This window comes from Calypte anna, chromosome 5A (assembly GCF_003957555.1).
Source record: "Calypte anna isolate BGI_N300 chromosome 5A, bCalAnn1_v1.p, whole genome shotgun sequence".
Lineage (NCBI taxonomy): Eukaryota > Metazoa > Chordata > Aves > Apodiformes > Trochilidae > Calypte > Calypte anna.
In genome coordinates this window covers 32,727,080-32,748,965 of record NC_044251.1, presented here as the reverse complement: position 1 = coordinate 32,748,965, position 21,886 = coordinate 32,727,080, and the positions used below count along the sequence as shown (strand labels likewise).

The following is a 21,886-nucleotide window of genomic DNA, read 5'->3' as shown; positions in this document are numbered from 1 at the left end:
GATTCAACCCCAGTGCAAAATTTCTTGCTGTTTCAAGCATATGTGATTGCAATAGCTACACATTTCTAGGCTTGAAGAGAAGATGATTTGTTTTTTCCCATGTATTTTTAAGCCTTTTTTTCACTAAAGGACAACGATGATGAACTTGTTAAGTTGTAGAGCCAAGTGCTAGTCCATTGCAGGCAGCAGTTTATTCTCCAGGTCCTCATTACAATAGTGAGGACACTGTCAGGTATTCTCCAGGCATATCCCACAATCCAGACTCCAGCTCGACCCCTCAGGACCATCCACCAGCCCAGTCCTGTGGAGCACGGGGCTGCAGGGCCAGGCACACACCACACCATCAGTGAAAGGAGCATCAGTCTCTGCAGAGCTTCTGGCTTGAACAGCACCAGGCAGCTCCAGCTGGTAGCACCACACTGAAGGCTGCTCCAGCCTCCCAAAACTGGGACAGTGTCCACTGACTCCATCAGGAGTTAACTTTGCACCAGGGACACCTACGCACAGGTGATACGATACAAGAAGCCACGAGCGCCCCAGTTGGTTCTCCTGACCCAAATCTGAAAGGTAGGGGATTGATTACATATCAGAAGCACATGCTACATCAATAACATTTTACTACATAGTTTATTACATCAATGGCTTGAAAAAATTTTATTTGATGTCAGCAAACATTGGAAATCATAGAAAAACGAATTATGTAGAATTTCACAAAGGAATTTACCCCACTATAATTCCTCATACAGTAAAATAATTCAAAACCAAATGTTACTTTTCAGTGGCTAAGCAATTTTGTAATGCTATGAACATTCATCACAGTAAGTGTGCTGAATAATAGAAAACAGGCAAAAAAGACATTTAAAATATTACTTACAACAGCATTATTACAACATACTTTCTTTAAAATCCCAACAAGTATTTTATCACTTCAAAAGCTATACAGCATTTCCATTATATTTGCAAACTTAACCTTATACATCTTTTAAAATCTTGAAAAAACTTCTTTTAAGCAATCTATAAGCAGTTAACAAAATTGATAAAATCTACATAATGGAATACTATACACTCCAGTATAAATTTTATTTTAGGAGAATATGAATGTAAACACTCATTATTATACAACATGCATAGACTATACTGACCTTCCATCTTCTGAACTGTAACTTTCACTGCAATTGTGCTTTACTATCAACAGGAAAAGCTGCATTAATCCAGGGAGTGACAGAGAAGTATTTGCTTTAGGGGCATTGCACAAGATCACTAGATTTTGCCTTGCTGAAGACAAGCTGGAGCTAATTTTTTTTTCTTTTTTTTTTTTTTAAAGAATAAGTATCAGGCCACTCATTGCTGAATGGGTTATGCATAATTTAATAGAGATTTGAAAAAGACGCATTATCAGAAAAATCTCCTACGATATTTTTGCGCTTCATTGACTTGGAGATTTATGTTCACAAGTCCAGTGATCGAGTTAGTGTAATGCACTGTTTGGCTCATATTTGGTGTGCAAGAATACCAACAGCATATTAGCGATTTAGAGAATAAAAACTGAAATTTAAAGTGACAATGAGCATATTTTAATACATAATGTTTCAGATGTATTTGTACAGGAAAGAAAAATGTTCGTCAGGACATTGCTTTAAGAGCAAGAGTTGCACTCTTACATTAACTTTTAAAAAAGTGTTCTAGTGGATATTTATGGGGTCTTCCTGGTTGCAAACTTGTAAAAATAGATTAAGAATTCATTATCCCCATTGGTATTAAATATATCAAGACACAACCATTGTGGTTGTACTACCAGTTATGGCTACTATGGTCTTAAGCATCTGATTGTACGTTGTTGCGATATTGTTAAGCACAACTGAGGCATGTATTTTTTTCCCTTGGTTATAAGATTATGTTACAAAAATTGATCACTGTTTCAAACCAGTTAAACACGAATATTCAAGTAACAAGGTTGTTTTAATGGATAAGTGAAAAAGAAGTTACCTAGCACTTTACACAACTACATAAAATTAAATAGAACAAATGAAATTGTTTATGCGTATGCAATACACTTTTATATCTTTAAGATTTCTAAAACTAAAACTTAAACTATCATTTTCTTTAACGATACCATATTTCGCACAATAACTTATACTTAGGAGAAATATTTTTCCCGTTTTCCACAAAATATATATAATTATGACATTCACATTGATAGTTTAAGAAACAAAATTTAAGTGAATATTCTATCCAATGCAGTTATCTTTGTGGACCCTTCTAATCAGAATGCAACCAGTTGATGTATCTAATGCTTGACCCATTTAATAAAGAAAGAGGGTCTTCACCTGGACAAGACCAAACCATTCAAACTTTCAAAAGCTAAAATGATGTTATCACCTTTTAAAAGATTGTTAAAGAGAACGTAAAAAACTAAACGTTGAAAATACAGTGCTATTATATTGTATGTATCAACTACAATAAGATAGCAGTCAACTGAAAAATAATTAAACAACTTTTTTCTTCCTAGTATCATGACTTATACATGTTTCCCCCTATCCCTTGGGGATGAAGCCAAAACACAACTTTTCTGATCATAAGATGGACAGAGTTGAGGGCAAAAAACAATGAAAAGTCTTCACAGGTAACTCACCAGCAGAAGCCTCTCCTGGTGAGTTTTACCAGCTGGGATGCAAGCTCACACAACCCTCTCATGCTGGCAAGGTCCATGCATTGGTACCAGCAGGAAGTGTAATACTAGAGTATTTCTACTGAGCAGCATTGCTTTACACCAGAACTGTCAGCTGAATTCACAGTGCTATTTGCCCATCTTTAATCCCAATTCACACTGGCTAACAACTAGTGTCCTCCACCACAAGAGACTCCCAACAGGACTGAAGGGCCACCATCAGAGCTGCCAGTCCACATCAACAGCAGAGATGCTGCCAGAAGCTTTGGATTACAGGTTTCCGAGAGAGAGGAGAGGGAATAGCTTCCTGCCATTCTCCCATCACCTCAAAGGATCTCTCTAGAGCTGCCAGAATGGAACTGCTCAGAAACAGCTACAAAGTGGCTGAACCAGGCCCCTTTTTGTTCTCGACACTCCAGCTTGCCCTAAGAAATGGCTATCTGTTCCTTTGTCTGTGGGCTGTTGCTCAGTTTCTGATGTTGCATTACTTTCCTTACACAACGCCCAAGGAGGAGACCACCTCAGTGGTACATGAGGCTGCCTTTCCTTGGGTTGTGTCCATGCTGAAGGAGATGCTGGCTCTGTTGCCCTGCTGCAGTTAGGTACAGAGAATAGAGCTATCACAGCACACAACACAGCACAGCCTAACAGCTCAAACATCAGCACCAAGTTCAGGGTCAGACTCTGAGCTGCAGCACTTCAGCTGCAGGCCAGAACATGGACTAGCTCATTCTAGGTTCTGTTAAGAGAAGCTGGTGCTGTGCATTGCTGTGTGCTGTCTTGGCCTGAATGTTCTGTAAAGAAAAAGAGGCAAAGAAGGTTCTTTCTTCCACCTGCAAAGACACCTGGTGGTTTGTTTCAACATCATTAAATTAACCATTTTTAAATGCTTTGTGACTAGTGTTACTTTGCAGCTTTCCACTGGACAAGAATACTGCTGCTTCCAGCTTCTCTAACACTGCCTGCTTGGCAGTCAGCAACTCCCCTGCCCTGTACAAGGTGCAAAGTCCTCATACAGAACTTTCAAGAACAGCTTCAGTTCAAACCAGCTAGACAGGCCACTGCACAGGCCACTAGAGCAGAGGACTGGGGATTTGAAAGCTGCATGCACCAAGTATCTGGAAAAGCACCTCTTAGATTTTAAATTGCATATTTTGGTTCAGAACATGGAAGCGATGTGTGCTTCAGAAGGGTTAAAATGGCCAATGAGATTAACCCGACACTTCTCCATTAAACTTCCAAGAGACCAAAAACTATTTAAAGGTTGAATTTTGTGCTCCAACCCTCATCCAGACTTTCAGTGGGAGAAGTAGTTTGATGTCTTTGGCAAACAGCGCTCCGAAGAGGAATGAGACACAGGGACAGAAAGTGACCTATGGTAGCCAAATGTAAAAAGGCACATATTCCAAAAGGAGAGGCACCAGAGAAAGTTGTTTTGACTTAATCCCACAGAGGATCAGGAAAAAGAAAGTTGTGTAGCGCTCATTTAACAAGTTACAATGCAAATGTTGAATGCCAGGGGTTAAATAGCATATCAAACAGTTTCAGGTTACTTATTCCCTTTTGCACTAAATAAAAGCCATTAAAATATACACGAATAAAATGCTCAATTAGGGAGCTTTCTATGAAGCAAGAACACACAAATACAGTGGAAAGAATTGCACAAACCAGAAGTGTAATGAGTTATGTTTACAACCTTGAACCGACCAAACCTTAGAAATAACATTACCTATCACTTTGCACTATTCAAGATTGCTTGTTAACATGCCCTGTCATTTCAGAACAAACCTGACACCACTGGCATGTGCACAGGCCTCTCCTTTATAGAAAGCTCACTAATAATAGTGTCATCGTAGGAATACACAGGAAGCAGAGACCACAAGGCCATGCAGCAATACATACTTATACCCTATGGACCAAGTATTTTAAGAACTCCTAATGTGTAGAGTTACTGTGGGGCTGCTAAGGAGCTCCTTGTTTTGCAGGCTGGTCAAAATTTACAGACGGGTGTTACTGGTTCTAGAAATCCTGTGCTTAAGCAGGACGTTGATGAAATGGAGAGCTGAGCTACCTGGATGCTTTTGAGAGAAAGTGGAGGCAGTATGGAGGAATGAGGGGAGATTAAGGCAGATGTAGTAGCACAGGACTGGAAGCGTTTGCCTTTTTTTGGTAATAGCTGCTTGTCCACAGATATGATGCAGATGGCTGTCTGAGGTTTGCTAATACCTGATATCCTGGATAACACAGTAGTCAACACAAATTGTTCTAGGCTACAGCACCTTCTCACGAAGCAGATGCATATCTGACATCAAGAACAGAAGTAGCCTGGAGGGAAAGAGGAGATGAGAGAAAAAGGAGAAAACTGTTTAGTTTAAAAATGAATACACATAGGCTTTCTTACATCTCCAAATTTCAACCCAGATCCATAGTACTGAAAGCAACAAGATGGATAACTCTGGCACATGGAAGCAGCTTCACCTACTCTGAGCCACACCAGGATTTGTTGAGATGTAAACATACAAGAATTAAGACCAGAGCTGAGGCTGCTTTATAACCAGCAGCATCATCTCCCCTCAACCAAAAAAAAATACACCACAAAACAGAGGAACTGTGGCCACTTGCTATGAAAACACACTGAAGGGGAAATCCCAGAGGACTCAGAGAGCTGACACAGCTTTTGAAAGGCTGGCAGCCAGGCAGACAAGGCAGGTCAATAGAGAAACCAACTGAAGGACTTCAGTGTCAGGCAAGCAAAGTCTTCTTCTGGCTACTGCTAAGTCCACCTGACTTGACCACTTACCTGTGCAAGTGCTCAGCAGACACCAGCTGCACAGTACTGCACAGCTCAAGAGGAACAAGTAGCTCACTTCCAAGCCCATATAGATCACTTATGTGATAAGTCCAATGATATTTGACTTTGCCCCAGAACTGCCATGACAGACATCCAGAGAGCACCGTGCTTATCTTACCTCTGAAACCAGAAGAACCACATTTATAGCCAGCCTGAGAGGCAATGTCTGATGTGCTCAGAGAGCATGATGGCCATTAGATATCCAACATCCTTGTGTCTCTTCCTTGTGCATTTTTATAAAAAGCTCCAAGTTTGGTAGTTAAAACCCCCCCATGCTGCCAGCACCTTCCACCTCCCAGCCCTGACACATCAGATCCTTCTGTCCAGAATGGGTTTCACCAAGCACCACAAGTCCCTAGCTACCAGAGCATAAGGCATACAAGCTCACTGCCACCCTACCTGGCTCCTGCCTGTGTCAGCCTGGTGCAGGAAGGATCTGTCCTCGTCCCTTACTGTACTGCAGGGCACAGTCAACCATCTGACTCCTTCAATAGCTGCCTGTTCTCCAGGCTTTGCAACTGTTCCTAACAGCCTACTGTTTTGGTCCCCTTTCCACCACTATGAGGATGTGTGAAGCAATGCAGTTCTGCTCTTGCCTGTCAGTATGGTAATGTACAAGTGAGCCAGTTGTAATCACGGCAACAAAAATATACATACACTGAGAACTCCTTAGTCCATGAGAGACCAAATTTACCTTATGTTGTTTACTGTGCTTGCACTTAGAAGATATGGCTTTTGTGCCAAGTTGTCTTATAAAATTAGGCCAAAGGGAGCTCTAGATCAGACATTTTTACCATGCAAACCTCTAGTGGGGCTTTCTTTTGCAAGACTTTGTTAATACTGCATTTTTGTAAATAACTTTCATATTTAAACACTATACAGTCTCTTAGTTAACTTTAAAACACACACTGTCTGCAGAGAAGCATTCATTCCATGAAGCTCCAACAAGGACAACATGTTCCTAGAATTTCTTTCTTCACAGAAACTGCTGTAAACTTTGCCTCTAGGTAAATCCAGAGCAGTTTCACACAGTTGCCTTAATAGCTTTCTTCCCTTCCCCCAAGTGAAACCACACCATGGTCAAAAATGAAAGAGCCATCTTTGCCTCAGAAGACTGCAGAGTCACACAAAGCCAAACCTACAACAGCCTGGAGACCTGAGGGCAGGGAAAATGTCCAAGTGACATAAAGATGTATGGGGTCTTGGCAGCAGAAGGCATTAAAATGTCCATGTGCTGATGAGATATAGATGCTGTCAGAGGACTGCAAATTAACTGTTCTTTCCAGTTTCATGTATATCTGGAATTCCCAATTCCCAGAATCAGTACTGGAATCTCTATATCCAAAGGAAGTGAAATATGCTTAGACTGAAGATTGTCAAAAATAGCTTTTGCTCAGTGTGTGTGTGTATACACACACACACACGCATCTATCTGAACTGAGCTCAGAAAGGGAATTTTATGTAAGTTTTAAACTGGATTTACCTCATCTTCCTCTTCAGACATTTTAGTGGAATTATCAGGGGATTTTACAGGCTTCTGGCTATTGGTTCCATTTGTCTCCTCTTTGCCATGCTCTGCCTCCCACTCCTGTAGAACTTCATCTATGTTGAAACGACGTCGATAATTTACAAAAAAGTTTTTCACTTGCACCACGGATTTGTTTCCAATCACATCAGAGATTGCCTGAAAGTCTCGGCCATATTTCCTGATCGCTAAAAGCAACAAGAAATAAAACAAAAGCAATGTGTTATTTCCACAGACCACAAATCAGGCTCTAGTCACGGCACAAGGATACAAAGCTGAACTTCTGTGAAGATTTCAAGACTCAGATTAATCCAGGGTAAAAAAAAGACATTTAAGTCTAGCCCTGAAGAAAAGTAAGTGGATGTGTAGTAAAGATGGGCACAGCCAAATCTAGAGGACCCATGTAAATCTGCCTGTACTACTTCAGAAGTTTCACAGGCAAAGAGCATAGCAGTGACTCCATGACTCCAGTAGACTTTCACTTTTCTCCAAGGCTTGGACAAGCAAAGATTACTTGCAAATATTCATCAGGCAAAGTTTATACTGCACAAGGAGGGGAAGGGAGAATATAATTTATTTGTTCAGTTCTATTCTTTGGGCATCAGTACACAGCAATGTCAAGTCCTTCATTAGCCACTGAAGGGAAACAGCTCTGAAATGCAGCAGAGTTTTGACTATCACTACCTGAAGTACAAGCAGGCTTGGAGTGCCATACCTTGCACAGCAAGAAGCTGCTCATCTGTGGTCCAACGTGCATTAAATTTCTGAACAACCTGGATGTAAAAAAAAAAAAAAAAAGAAAAAGTTAACTTCACTTATATAAGCAACAACTTTCACTTGTATCTGAGCTCAGAGAAAACCAATAAGGAATTAACTTCTAGTCAAACTGTATCATTCCTTTTACTACCATGAAGGACTGACTGGCATCCATTCAGCTAACTGTGACATACACCGTGTCTTTAAGTCAGGGTAATACAAAAAGATATGGAATGGTCTGAGCAGATAACCAAGAGCCACACTATTCCAAAGCACCTACTTGTTTTTATCACAGACACCCTCTGTAACCTTGGTCAAATAATTTCCAGCATAAGTGCCAGAGTTGGAAGGAAAACAGCAAATGCACCAAACGTCAAGAGAAAGATGTGCCATTAACATCCTCTCCTACATGTATCAGTATTTAGAGCAAAGTAACTACCTCTCTCACAAAGGCACACAGATAAAACACTGACAAAATATGGTATGCCTGGGACCTGTACTTCTGTTAGAAACAGCTTTCACATGCTAAACATTGCTTTTACTTCTCATCACCCATTTCCATCACACAACAACAGCAAATATGGTAAAAGTCTTGATTCACACTGAAAACTAATAGGATATTGCTCCAAGTTTACTAGCAATACAAATAGCCCTGGCATGTAAACACAGATTAGCATTTACCTCTGCAATAAACAAGGGTCAGAAAATTATCCTACCTCTGGAAGTCTGTATGGTTCTATACCACCTTCAAGTTTTTCTTTGAGCGCACTGTTTGTCTGTTTGATATTCTGAATCTGAAAAGAAAATTTCACCTCTGTAAGGATTTTAAAAAAAAAAAGTAACCTTTGGACAAGCCTTCCAGCAGCCCCAGATACTCCACAAGCTCAGCATTCCAGTTTTTCCTCACAGCTTCGCTTTTCTAAACAGTAAGTTCGTTATATTGGAATAAAGGAATGCACAAGCAGCTGGCACACCAGGAGATCTCATTTAATTTCTTCTATCCTCTCTGCCAGTTATTTGGAGCAAGCACTGCCCCAACTTCCAGGTCTGTATAAAGCCCAGTACAAGAAGAAAGGCCCTGATCACAGCAAGCAATGCATCAAAGACTGCTGGAGAGCTCCACTTCTCCTAGAGTGCCAAGAAAAAGGCTTCAGGCCATAATACCAATTCTAGTAAGTTTAATAAAGAGCCAGATCTCTGCTTTAAAAACAGTAAAAATGTTCAGATCTAGGAAACAGTCATGTAGTAAACCTGTCCTTACTAACAGATACTCTAAAAACATTTGTTTACAAGGCAGGTCCATAAGGGAAGCAAATGGTACATAGAGAAAGTTTGTATGATGCGTGTCTAAGAAAGAATAAAACAAACATAATCTGCCTGTTCCAAGAGTACTGTAGGAAAAGCCAAAGGAAATTGACTGCTGCAGATGGAAATCAGATATTTTGAAACCAATACCTTCTGATGGAAGTTTGTAGTTAAAACATAAGGAACTCTCAACTGCAAGAAACTAAGCACTAAGAAATGTGCCCTCAAGTCAGTGCTATGGACATTTCCTTGCACCATGTTACCTATAAAGTAGACTTGACCAAAATGAAACACAGAAACATGAAACACAGAACTGCAGTAATTCATAGCCCAAGCCTAACAGATTGTCAATTAAGCCACATAACAATGTGCATCATCACTGTCACACTACATATTCCTGTGAACTCTGCAGGCTGTGACAAGCACTACCACCAAAATAACAGTTGAACTATCCCACACATACCTGTCTTTTGATTGAGACTAATTCCATGTCCAGTTGTCTGAGTACAGTGGTAGCAGCTGTCGCGTTGGCAGAAACAGCTTCCACATCTTCTTGGGAAAGGAACATTCCTTTGGGAGGTTTCCTCTTGGCTCTGTTCTTGGCCTGCATACTGTGCTTCTCCTTCTTCACCTGAGGAACAGCTTCAGCAGGTGGCACCTGGCAAACAGCAGTTTTACAAAACTAAATGATCTTTACAAGGTCCCTTCCAACTCAAACCATTCTGTGATTCTGTGACTTAGAGCTACCATCAAAGGTTGGAGCATTAAAAAGGTAGAGCAAAAGATGTCTTCCTCTTTGCAAGCTGAGTGGCATGTCATAGAAACACTGTTCCCAGAGATACTGGTTGTCTACTCTGCCCATTCTCATTCTGGGAGACAGATACCAGTTAAATATTCTAGTTCTTTACAAGCACTCTGAAACCTCTCATCCTGCTTTCATCACCAGGTCTGAACACACCAATTTAACTGAATGGCAGAGAAGAAAAAGTGGAGTTTGTAGTCAGGGGGAGAGCACAACTAGAAGAGTTTACAGAGGCTTGGTTACACACAAATAAATTAGCAAGGCAACTACAAAGTAATTCTTAGACCATAGAAGTTTCTTAGAAGCCAAGTTTTCTTGCATAGCACTGATATATCAGCTGTTCCATTAACCTGCAGTGTTAGCCACAAATAAAATGTAAGCCTCGTTTTGAAAAGGGAGTATTTCACATACCACTCATTATTTTCATGCCTTCTGTCTAAATCAAGGAATTAGATGAAAACCTGTAACAGGTAGATTAGCTATGACACTATACTACATATTCTTCACAAGCACATCTGATTCTCTAATACCAAAGCCATTTTTTCCAGAGTAATTCTCAACAAGCAACTCATAGGAGTTATTACCTAGTGGCTGGAGCCTGATCAAGAATACAAAAGGGTGGTGAGAAGAGAAAAAGCGGAGAGGAGAAGCTGCACATCTACTTGATCACTGACAGCTTTAAACACATTGGCTTTGCTTAGCACTATGGTTCCCTCCTAATTTATAGCTACACGTAGTTTCTACACAGTTTGTGGCATTTGCTCATTAGTGAGAGCATTGAAACACTCACATTCAAACCCTACATGAAGAGGAACAAAAAAACCCCACATTAAGCATAAGGCTCTGCTCACCAGAGACTGAAGGACCCCAGCACAGCTGCCAGCAAATAAAACCTTTTGCCCTCTTCATGGGCTCAATGGCCAGAGCCACATAGAGGCAGTAATGTGGACAACTGCCTGTTCTCAACCTCTCTCTTCCCTTCTTTAGTGCAAAGGACTCCATGAGAGATGATGCCTAATGCAAGCCCAGGAGCAAGAAATAACTACTGCTGTGGAAGGATAGATATCTCACTTCTTTTTGCAAGAGTGGTGACCAGGAAAAACAAGACTGGCTTAGCTATGAGCAAGTGAGGTAAAGTTTACACTCTGCTTCAGATGTGACCACTTTGATAGCTGAATTGCTTTGTTTTTGTTGTTTTGGTGTTTGGCTTTTTTATCATTCGAGATGGACATTCATTTCAGATTTGTTCATATTTCATCTACATCCAGAATTTCATGCATTACATGCAGCAATGCCTCACAACAGATTCAGGCTGCAGGTTGACCAACACACAGCACCTGCAGTGCATATATTCCAGAAGACTCAACTTTAAGGAAAAATTAAAGCAGTTTCAAAATATTTTTTTACACAGTTCAAAGAATGTGAAGTTCTTTTGCACTGTGGTCAAGAAGAGCTCCAGCAGAATGGTTTTTGACAGCTTCAAATGTCTCCAGGTCCTGTTGATATTGTGCAGGCTCTGAATATTTGAATGTCTACCCTATCTTGAAAACTCTTGCATTCCTGGACACACACATCTCTCTGTAGAATTAAATCTAATTCATGAAAACCAGGGACTTAGCAGTGCTTCTCTGTTATTAAGATATTGGCACTGCTATGCAGTGCACTTCAGTCTTGAAAACCCCTTAAGACAAGCAAGATTCCCTTGCTCAGACTTCACTTTCACCTTTGAAAAAAAAATAAGACCAAGCTATTTGCAGCCATGTAAAAGCAGGGGATGAAATGAGAGACATTTCCAGGAAGAGGGTAGACTGAGAAAGCAGCTCTAGTTCATGACCTCAGTATTGCAGAGTCACTTTTCTGAGGAAACCTCAACACAGCTGCACTAACATTGAAAGTACTAAAAAAAAAAAAAAAAAAAAAAAAAAAAAAAAGGGGGGGGGGGGGTGGGGGAGGTTCCCCCTCCAATGATTCCCAAAAGAAGAATCAGATGAGAGATTTCAGATATTCTGAAAAATCCCACTATTACTTGGCACATCATACAGTAACTCACATTTCTCAGATCCGGAAAAAACCACCTCTGTGGTGCTGGGACGGGGAGGTTCTTTACTCTATGGCAAGAGTCCTAGGCCACTGGTACATCACCAGCCCTGCATGTCTGACCACATCATTAAAAGAAATTTAGCAATCAAGAAAGAACTTATCACCCTCCTGGACACCTGATCTCTTCTCAAGGCATTTTCAATTAGCCCCAGGCTCAGGTACTGCAAAATCAAACCAAAAACTCTAAAGAGGCTATGTAGGTTGTCAGCTTCTAATCTCTTCCAGATTGGTTAGTGTGCTGTGGTCTGTATTAGTGTGTCAGGGAGGACAGGCAGATTCTTCCATACAAGACTTCCTACAAAAACGTCTTGATGGTAGCTATCCATCTGCTCTTGTTTGGTCTTACAAGAGAGGCAGCCAAGCTGGCAAAGAACTAACTTTCCCTCTTCTGCTGCAAGTTCAGAGCATGCCAGCATTGGTAGGGAAGAAAGCAATAACTGCAGGAACTGAAGAGAGCTGTCTTACAGGTGCAAGCTTTTAAAAAACTTATGCAGAAATCTCAACTTGAAGATTTATTAAAATAATAGGAAATGAGATGATAGTATTAATTATTTACAAGATGCACTGGAGAGCTGCCTTACACAGCTGCAACTTAGCCAAGTGAGAATCCTTCCACTTTGGGGGTTGCTTTTGAGAGCTCAGCTTTCTGTAAGGGTGAACATGAGTGGCTTCATATCCAGTCTGTTCCTAGGAAGTCAGTTCCTTAGATGGAAGCAACAGCTAGACTTTTCTGGAAAGCCCAGAGAACACTCTGGAGTGGGTGAAGAACGGACTAGAATACTGTGATTTTTCAGTTATTTCCATTAAATTTAATTTATTAGAGGAATTAACCTCACTGTCAGTAACTGACAAAACAGCTGCTTTAAAATTTTGGTTTTGCCTGTGTGCAATCATATTTTTAAATATTTCTAGTGGTTTTTTCCTACATACACCCTTTTAAAAGATATTTATTTAAATGAAAGAGAATGACTGTGGGAGGGAAATCAGGCTACGAGAAATAAGGAAAGGGAGCTACAGCAAGAAGAGAATACCTTAGGGTAAACATCTTCCTGTAGCACTCACTCACTCATACAACCCATGCTGCTGCTGAACAGCAAAGCTTTTTTACTTAGTAACAGATAATCAGCAGGTTATACACAGGAAAATAAAGTTTACACTCTGCTGTTAGTGTAGGAAACCTAGTCTGCAGTGCCTACCTGTTGCATTTGTGTGGCTGTTTACATTCAGAACTCTATGCCCACTTAAAATTAAGTATTTGAAGTGAAGTGCAAGTTGTATGTTTTAAGTAGACAAAATATTCTGCACATACCAGGCTGAGGGCCCTCTGTCAGACAAAATGAATGTGCCACAAAAAAGCTTTATCCATTACTGTTCACCACTCTAGCTGGAATCCTGGTGCCACCAAAACCCTCAGAACTATTGCTGAAGATTTCAGTACATCAGGAAATTTACCTTAGAGTTTAGGGTGAAGATAAACACTCTCTTGCTAGTCTGCCTAGAACAGATTAAAGGACTTATTTTGCCTCCAACAAGCCATCTTGGTGGGGATGAAGGTGCTTCTACTCCACCTCCATGCAGTTAAGATTGTTTTAAACCATCACTGAAGATGGTTCAAGCCAACAGCCAAAGAGAGAATCAAAGAGACTAGAAACATAATGCATTATCATAGGGTAAAGTCCTAAATTTTCCTCACTTTACCTGTAACAACTTATTTGTCTATACTTGTCTTGATTTAAGAATACTTTTGAAGACAATTCTGGTTTTGTATGATGATTATACAATGAACAAATAAAGAAAATTAGGTATTGACAGCTTCTACATGAAGAAACGAGTAAATGAACACTTTCATTTGTACAGAAGAAAAGAATTATACCTCCTTTTTGCTCTCCTTATTTTGTTCAACTTCAATATCAATAGGGTTATTTCCATTTGCTTCCTCCATTTCATCCTCACTGGAAGACAAAAGCAAACAGTACAGTATTAGTTAGTGAGGTTCTCTTTTTCTATAAGTAGAATTTCTACAAGAAAGGCATGGATGCAATAGCAAACCCAATAGCTTCCCTTAGTTGTATTCTCAAGGTATTTTTTAGGGAGCCTGGGGAGTGGGATTTTTTTTTTGCTTTGGATTTTGATTTTATTGAAGTTTGAGGGTTTTTTTGGGGAGGAGGTGGTGGTACATGGTGTTCTAAGTCAATAAGTTGTTAATTTTAAGGATACTAGGACCATGCCTTGTAAGGGAGGATTTCTCAGTAGTGTAATTATTTTGCTTTAGTCTGCAAGGTACATGATATTGATTATCTTTTAAAGAGCATGGGACACTGAGCATTTTAACTTTAGGCAAACCAAAACAAAGACTTGGAATTACAGCAAGTAGCTAGAACACAGATTTCATACAACTCCTTAGCATTTAGCAAAGAGACATGCACAAGATGAACTTCCTCAAGAATAAGCATAAAAAGTGTTTGGGCTTTTTTTTTTTTTTAATGACAGCCATACATTTCAATCTCTCCTGGAAAAAAAAAAAAGAGGTTATCATTTACAGAATAATAATAGGCATGAAATTGGGGTCATACTGGAAGTGACCTTGGCACACCTGGTCAGTTTGGCTCCATTGGAATTCTAATCAAACATTAAATCAAATACATTTTTGCCACTTAGAATTTTTTTACTGTACACAACTAAAGTTAATTGCACCATTTGGGATGATGCCCAGAAATGGAAGAAATAAGCTGACCTATTCAAAGCTTTTTCTTTTTTTCTAACATAAAAAACCCCCACCACAACAAACCAAACCTATTTGGTCATATCAAACTCTATAGCCTGGGATGAGGAACTTTGACTGGTGCAGCCATGGCACAGCACCAGTGCAGAGAAATCCCAGCAGAAGCTGTGCTAGGCTGCTGGGGGGCAGGAACCAGCCTGGGGGTGTTCAGAGGAGCAGGGGAAAGCAGGCATGGTGGTGCTGGTGAGCATGGCTGTGGTACCAGCACTTGCCCATGGCTGTCTGATTGATGCAGCCATGTCATGTGCAGACAGACTAAGGAGGAACATACTGCTGGGTGACCTGAGTTTGCATCCATCTTCACAACAGCAATCACTTGTACAAGCTGCTCCTGCTATCCCAAGCTGCCTGGCTCACCAGCTGATTCACAAGATATTTAGTTTGTGTAATCAGGATTTCAGGGAATAAATTCACTAGTAGACCAGAGATATACACACAAAGAGCCCAGCGTGCAGCTGAGAACAGCAAGCGAAAAACTAGTGCCAAAAGCACTGGGAACTATTTTAGTAACAATCTGAGGGGTTGGGGAATTTCCCTACCTAGCCACAGAAGAGATACAGCAGCATGCAAGTGAGATACCTCAGCCTGCTTCTTCTCTTAACCCTATCTCCAGAAAAGCTTCCTTGTTTTCTCACCTAGGTTCAGATTTCAGACTTACTTCAAAGGCCAAAACTTTGCTGTGCTCATACTTTGCTCTCCTATTCCAGCAAGTCCCCCAGATGTGAGCTAGATCAAATGTCACCCACTCATTTCTGCAGTTTTAGACACTGATCACTATTAACTGAAGACCATTTCTGAAGTTTTGCCAACACCCAATGGCACAGTACAACCTCAAGATCTGGACACCCCAAACTCAGCCAGCTTTGCTTCCGTGCCTTGCATGGCTGCACTGACAAATCATTTGGGGCTGTAGGGGTTTGACTGTTTTACATAATGGAGGGGAAGAAAGGAAATCAAACATCAAGCTGATGGTCTGGTACTTAGCTTGCTACAGAAATAAACCAAATTACACATTTCCAATCCAGCTGCTTTTCTCAAAGGTTACAAAATTACAGCACATGGCAGCCTGTACAGCTCTTTCCCATTCACCAGATGGTCTGAGGTACTGCTTTTCCCAGCAAAAAGATATAGGTATCAGAGAGGTGTATTTGCAGTAATTTAATTTACGAGCACAGAACAAAAATAGAGGTAGCATTAGAAGATCCTAAACTACATAGAAGACAAAAACAATCCATCTAAGATTTTTTTTTACCACTTCCTAAATAAGTAGGAAAATTTAAAAAAAAAAAAAAAAGCGCAGGGTGGGGAGAAGAAAAATCAAGACAGCCTTTGCAGAAAAGGGAAAAGAATGGAATGGGGAAAAAAGACAGGTCAGAAAAAGCCAACCAAATAATGGACAAGTTGGCTAGTAGTATTCTCCCTGGCCCTGCCTGTTAAGCAAGTACTATTGACCTAATGGAGAGATGGGAGAGGTTGAGTGAGTCATTCATGTAGTAGAGCTCAACCTTGGAAACACATTTCTTCCTCTTTCCCAAATAGGGCTCAGTCACACACACTGGAGCCAGCATACAGCTCCCTGGGAAGTGCTAGAGCAGCAAGTCTTTGAGGGAAAAACTTTTGCAGAATTTTTCTCCATTACACTAGGAGTCTTACAAAGCCAGGTACACCTCAACTTTGGTCAGCAAAGACTTGAACTGTGATTTAGAGCAGGGTGAGAAGGCAACCTGTGTCAAGCAGATGGAGGTACTGCTATTCAGAGGGGTTTTTCCCCCACTCACTTCTGAGGCCACTACATTTCCAAGGCTCTGTCAGCTCCAGAACTAGGCAGTTGCAGCTCAGATACTTCTTGTACTACACACAAGGCCACCAGCTGACCAACCTTCAAGGGCTTGCACAGAGATTGAGGAGGGTGAACTTCCAGACAAAGCCACAACAAGAAAGGAGTCAAGCTCATCTGCTGAAGCTCAGTGGCTAGTGGCCTCTCCAACACCACCACCCTCAACCCAACCCTAATGCACTGAGCACTCCTTGGGACACCCCTGACAGAGAACTCACCCTAAGTTCCCTTGTGCTAGCCAGTCACTTAAAAACACAGCCTTAACTTCATCTTTCTCAGGGAACAGGGCTTGTTCTTACAGCCTTATACTAGTTAAGTTTTCTAAGTAAAAACAGGGCAAAGGTCTGCACCTGCAAATGCACAGGCTGTGGGGTGCTGCACTGGAGCCTGCTCCCCCATCAGCTGCACAACCTCACTGACACGGAGGAAATAAAGGCAGATTTCTAGCTGTTTCACTACTTCCTTTTACTGTCCTGCTTATCAGCTTTTCTGGCTCTGCTGACAACTGCACCCATCAGCTTGTAAACAGTTTTAATTTCATTTTCTCCACCCTCAAGCAGTACCTGAGAAAAAGCTTCTGGACTGATGGGATGGTGACCACAGCACTAGAGGGCAATCAGGAATTGCACAGGTTGAAAAAGGGAGTGCAACTAATTGTCAACAGATTCCTTTTGGTTTTAAGCAAAGCAAAGCATGCACAGTAGGGAAGGGGGTGGGGAAAGAAGGTGTGATACCAAGAAACATATTGGAGAAAATCCTGCATCTAGTTTCTTACAATCTAGCAGGAACCTCTGCGATAGTCTAAAGAAATCAGTGTGCATCAATACACAGCCTTTCTGCTTGTAAACCTACCTTTCCTCACGTTCCCTTTTTTGTTTACGAGCATGACGGTCCATCACGCTAGTTTTAGTCCTTGTCTTCTTCCAGGAGTAGTAAAATTTCACCAGGCTGGCTATTGATTTGTCAGGAAGCTGTAAATTAAACATGTATCCTTTTATATGTTTATACATAAAGTACTCCAGGAGTTCACATACAATTAGTCTGGTTTTGTCCAGGACCATCTGATGTCTCTACAACAGATTCTCTCAAAGGCTGGCAGTTCTGCAGCCTTTCCAAAAATTACCTATGGGGGAGTGTCTCAGGTTAGTGCTTGCTGTATTTAGGAAAACAAAATCTCTAACACACATGCCAACAAGCCTCCACTACTGAACCACATAGCTGGTTCCTTTCAGAATAAAGGAATATAGCAAAAGCAAAACCAAAATGGGGCCTTGAAAACAAGATAATAGTTTTAAAAGCCAGCACAGGTGTGTGTAAGCAGCCACAGGAACTGCTGAATTTCAGGCTACATCCCAAACATATCTTAGATGTTTGGTTAAAAAGGCTTATTCACACCATTCACATGATGAAGTCTATTGAAAGGTCTCAACAGAAGATGTTTTCAAACAGTGAAATGTTACTGTATGGTGAACTGATAATGTAGGAAAATATGAGTCTCAGAATTATTGGGTTTTGTTCTCTTATCCTAATGTCATTGCCCTATAGCTATGAATGCAATGTCTGTGTCCAAAAAGCATAAAACTATATGAAGACTAATTGTCTACTACTGCGTTACTCTGCATGGATGTTCTTACATGACTTCTACAATGTAGAAGTTCAGCATTTCTTGCTGAATAAAATACAGCTGATTCAGCTTGGAGGGCAAGACAGGTAGGGAGGAAAACAAAACCGTGAGCAAGAGCCAGATCTCTCTTATTCAGATACCACAACTTAAGTCTTCCACTGTGATAAGCCCGGTTCTCAGACTGCAGGCTGACTTTAGGTCCTGATAATGGATTGTACCAAAACTATCACCCTGGCCTGCAGCTGCACACAGGTTTAACTCCTCTGTGCTGGCAAAGCACGGGTGCTACAGCCACAGAGCAGGCTGGCATGTTGGAATGAAGAGTCCCATAGAACAAACTCAGGGACAATGCTGTTTGTGACAAACATCCACTACAATTTGGCTACAAATCACATCCTAAAGTGCCAGAATATCAGAACCAGCTCTGGTAAATAATGTAACTCACTTCTCATCCTCTGATTTGATGGTTTTTACCTTAAGTTTCAAACTGCAGTGGTGTTAATGGGGCAGCATATATAAAGTAATAACTAGCGTGCTCTGGAGCCACTGATTCCTGTCCCCTGCTAAACACAAAACTTCATGCCATTTGATTTTGTTAATGCAGGATGGCCTTTCTGGGAGCAACACTAAAAAAATATCATTACCTAGGGAACAGTGCATGAGCTTGGCATCCCTGTACTGGAATGCACTTCACTCAGGGACAAAGTCATGCTTCTGCACATAAAATGAATGAAGAGTTTCATACTTTGGCATTTAATCAAGCAGCAGGACAGGCTTTATACTCTCTATTTTCCCCCAGGACATTCCCCTCTCCCCATGTGTGAGAACAGGAGGATAATGAAGAAAACAGCTTCACCCTTCAGGAGTCCACAACTCTCCTGACTGTCTACGTCAGCTGTCCATAGCATGTGCAAGACCCATCATCTGACCCAAGGGAGTGGAAGACCCTAGGACTCCACATGAGGAAACAAATGTCATTAAAGGAACATTCAAGTACAACATGAGGAGAATGAGCGTCTTCCTGCCACCCTTGTGAAAAGGACCTGGCAGTTTTTCTTCATACTTGGAAGGCAAGTCACCTTTCACTTTTCAGCAGGATCAGCAACACAGACACGTGTTGCTTTAAGGAGGCTAAACAGACTGCAATAGCCTAGGCTCACTATCAACAAAACTGGGTCCTGCTGGAACACTTGAGAGGTACTTTACTAAAGGAGAGCGAAGAACAAAGTCTGGTTCCCACCCAGATGATGAGCCACTTGAAGAAACTCTCAAGATACAATTAGTTAAAAAATTTACATCCCATCCTCTCCCTCTTTTGAAAGAATATTGTACACTCCCCAGTAGTTCCCTTTCAAGTAGACACTTACCCTTGAAGTTTTCAATCACAGTTTAAAAAAATATCACTATCAGCTGAAAGCAAAGGACTTAGTGCTTGCAGTGATGTACAAACCTCCACCACAGCACTCACTGACAGTCCCAAATCACATTAAGCACAGACTTCACAGTCAAATAAAATTAATTCCTAAAAAGCAGGCTGTAAGAAAGGAAATCAACTTTGAACAGAGATGATAGTTATTCTGTGGGCGGGTAAGCATGTGTGTACAGACCAGGCCTGAACTCCAGCTGAGACATAAATACTACCACAGCACGCAAGGTATGAAAAACTAATTTTCAACAACAAATAAAAAAAAAATGCATAAAGCTTATCCTGAACCAGTAAAGCACTTCAGGGAAACACTTCTACAGAGGCTCTGGAAACAATGCTGGTTTTGTCTGTTCATGGTAATATTTTTCCTCTAACATTATCTGTGGCCTGTTCTCTCTCTCCCAAGAGCATTAGACAGGAGTCCAGCACAATCAGCACTAAGGATGACAGTCCAGCCGCCTGTTCTGTTTTTCCATTCCTGTGACACCACTTACCATCTGCTGGATTCTGTGAAAGGTTTTCCCATGGAAACTGAAGGCCTGTTCAAACAAGACCTTGTCTTCAACTGTCCACTCATCTGGGAATGGAGTAAAGTTTGGCAGGTCTGCCAAAGACTTCTCAATGTTGTGCTTGTGCCAAAACAGCATCCCAAGGGCCTAGAAATAACAAGGACACCAAAGGGACAATTGTAATCACAATAAACATTATTATATGCATGCAAAGGGAGAGATACAGCATTTTTCCTCAGCCAACACATTAGACAATTTCAATTCCCAGCTACACTATATACTTGTGTATGTGTGCAAGAAACCTGGAACCTGATCCCCATCCTGCTAGGCTGTGAATACAAATCACAAAGCAAGTAATGCAACAGGAGTGTAGAAGGGGGAGAAGAAAACTGAAGAAATTACTCCAATGTTACTGATCATGGTAAAAAGGAAAGCTACGTAAAGATCTGGGAAGACTAAAGACCTAAAAACCAAGCTGGATTAAAGGAAGCTTCTTGCAAGTGCTAAACTCTGTTCCTTTCCTGTGCTATGACTGAGGTTTTTAATGGTTGTTTCAGGGGATTTTTCAAGGGGGACAGGCTAAAAGGGGAGAGGATGAGGGAAGAACTGGAAGAATGAAAGATAGACAGCATGCAAAACCTTGAATTGCTGCTAAGGTACCCCTGGCCTGAAGGAGGAACGAGTCTCACTCATTTCAGGGGCTGCTCATTTTTTCCCTTGAGATGCCTCATTTCACTGTTGCAGTCTCTGTTTCTCAGCTCCAAAACTAAAGTGTATGTGCTGTGCTTCAACACCTTCACCACCATCCTCCCAGCATCTCCCAGACACTTGCTCACAGCCACCCTTCTCCCAAGGGCACACAGCCCCTGTGTGTTATGACACAGCTACATCTGGCACACCAGTCACCACTGCAAGTCATCTGGGGAAGGCCTGACCTGCAACCCAGCCTTCAACAACGTCTGTAAAGTGAAAACAATCCCTGACATGCTGAGTAAAACTTCGAGTAACCTGCTCATCATATGCAAACTCAGCTCAGGTTTCACAGCCACATTTGCCTTCATCTAGCAGCTACATCCTAACCATTCAGATCTACAAAATCCCTTCAAATTTGGCGTTTCCCACATACACTTTGCTATGGGATCTTTATGGGTTCCTTTATGGGATCTTGCTCCCCTAAGATTCTGCAGAGAGCATACATATAAGTATCAGTGTTATCCATGTTCTTGTCCTGATGCTTCTAGTTTCTCAGTGCTGCCCAGGCACCCTCTCCTCCCTTTTGCCACCATGCAGAACAAGATGTGGCAGCACAGTCACTCAAGATTTCACAGAAGCCACGCAGCCCCTTTTCTCCACCCACTCTGGCATGCATGGGGCCTAAGGAACTATCCTGCACTCACAATGTACTGAGTTTTCTCTCCCTTGCCATCCCGTTCTGCTTCAATTACAAGTTCTATAAAATGTATCTGAGAAAGCAAGGGAAAGCCAAGGAGGGAGACAGTTTGGGAGGGCAGGGTAAGGTTAAATAGCATTAAGGTGCTATCAAGGGCTGAGGAGACAACCACTTATACCAAGCAAATGGTAAAAAGACTTTCCTTATAGGGTTATTTAACAGAACAGTATTCCTCCTCCATCCCATGCTGCCCTAGGAGAGCTCTGCATTCATACACAGGTGAGTGCACAACTTTTACAGCCTCCTTTGTC

General features: G+C 41.3%; 1 protein-coding gene across 1 annotated transcript in view; it reads right to left on the bottom strand.

The window, feature by feature from the left end:
• Nucleotides 1-630: 630 nt before the first annotated feature.
• Nucleotides 631-21,886, bottom strand: part of RCOR1 (REST corepressor 1) — an 83,435-nt gene continuing 62,179 nt past the window's right edge. The window contains exons 5-12 of the mRNA XM_030452264.1: nt 20,171-20,332; nt 17,479-17,597; nt 13,881-13,959; nt 9,569-9,763; nt 8,517-8,594; nt 7,760-7,817; nt 7,003-7,232; nt 631-4,993 (exon numbers count right to left, since the gene is read on the bottom strand). Coding sequence (XP_030308124.1) covers nt 4,952-4,993; nt 7,003-7,232; nt 7,760-7,817; nt 8,517-8,594; nt 9,569-9,763; nt 13,881-13,959; nt 17,479-17,597; nt 20,171-20,332 — 963 coding nt within the window. The 3' untranslated portion in view covers nt 631-4,951. The remainder of the gene's footprint in view (nt 4,994-7,002; nt 7,233-7,759; nt 7,818-8,516; nt 8,595-9,568; nt 9,764-13,880; nt 13,960-17,478; nt 17,598-20,170; nt 20,333-21,886) is intronic.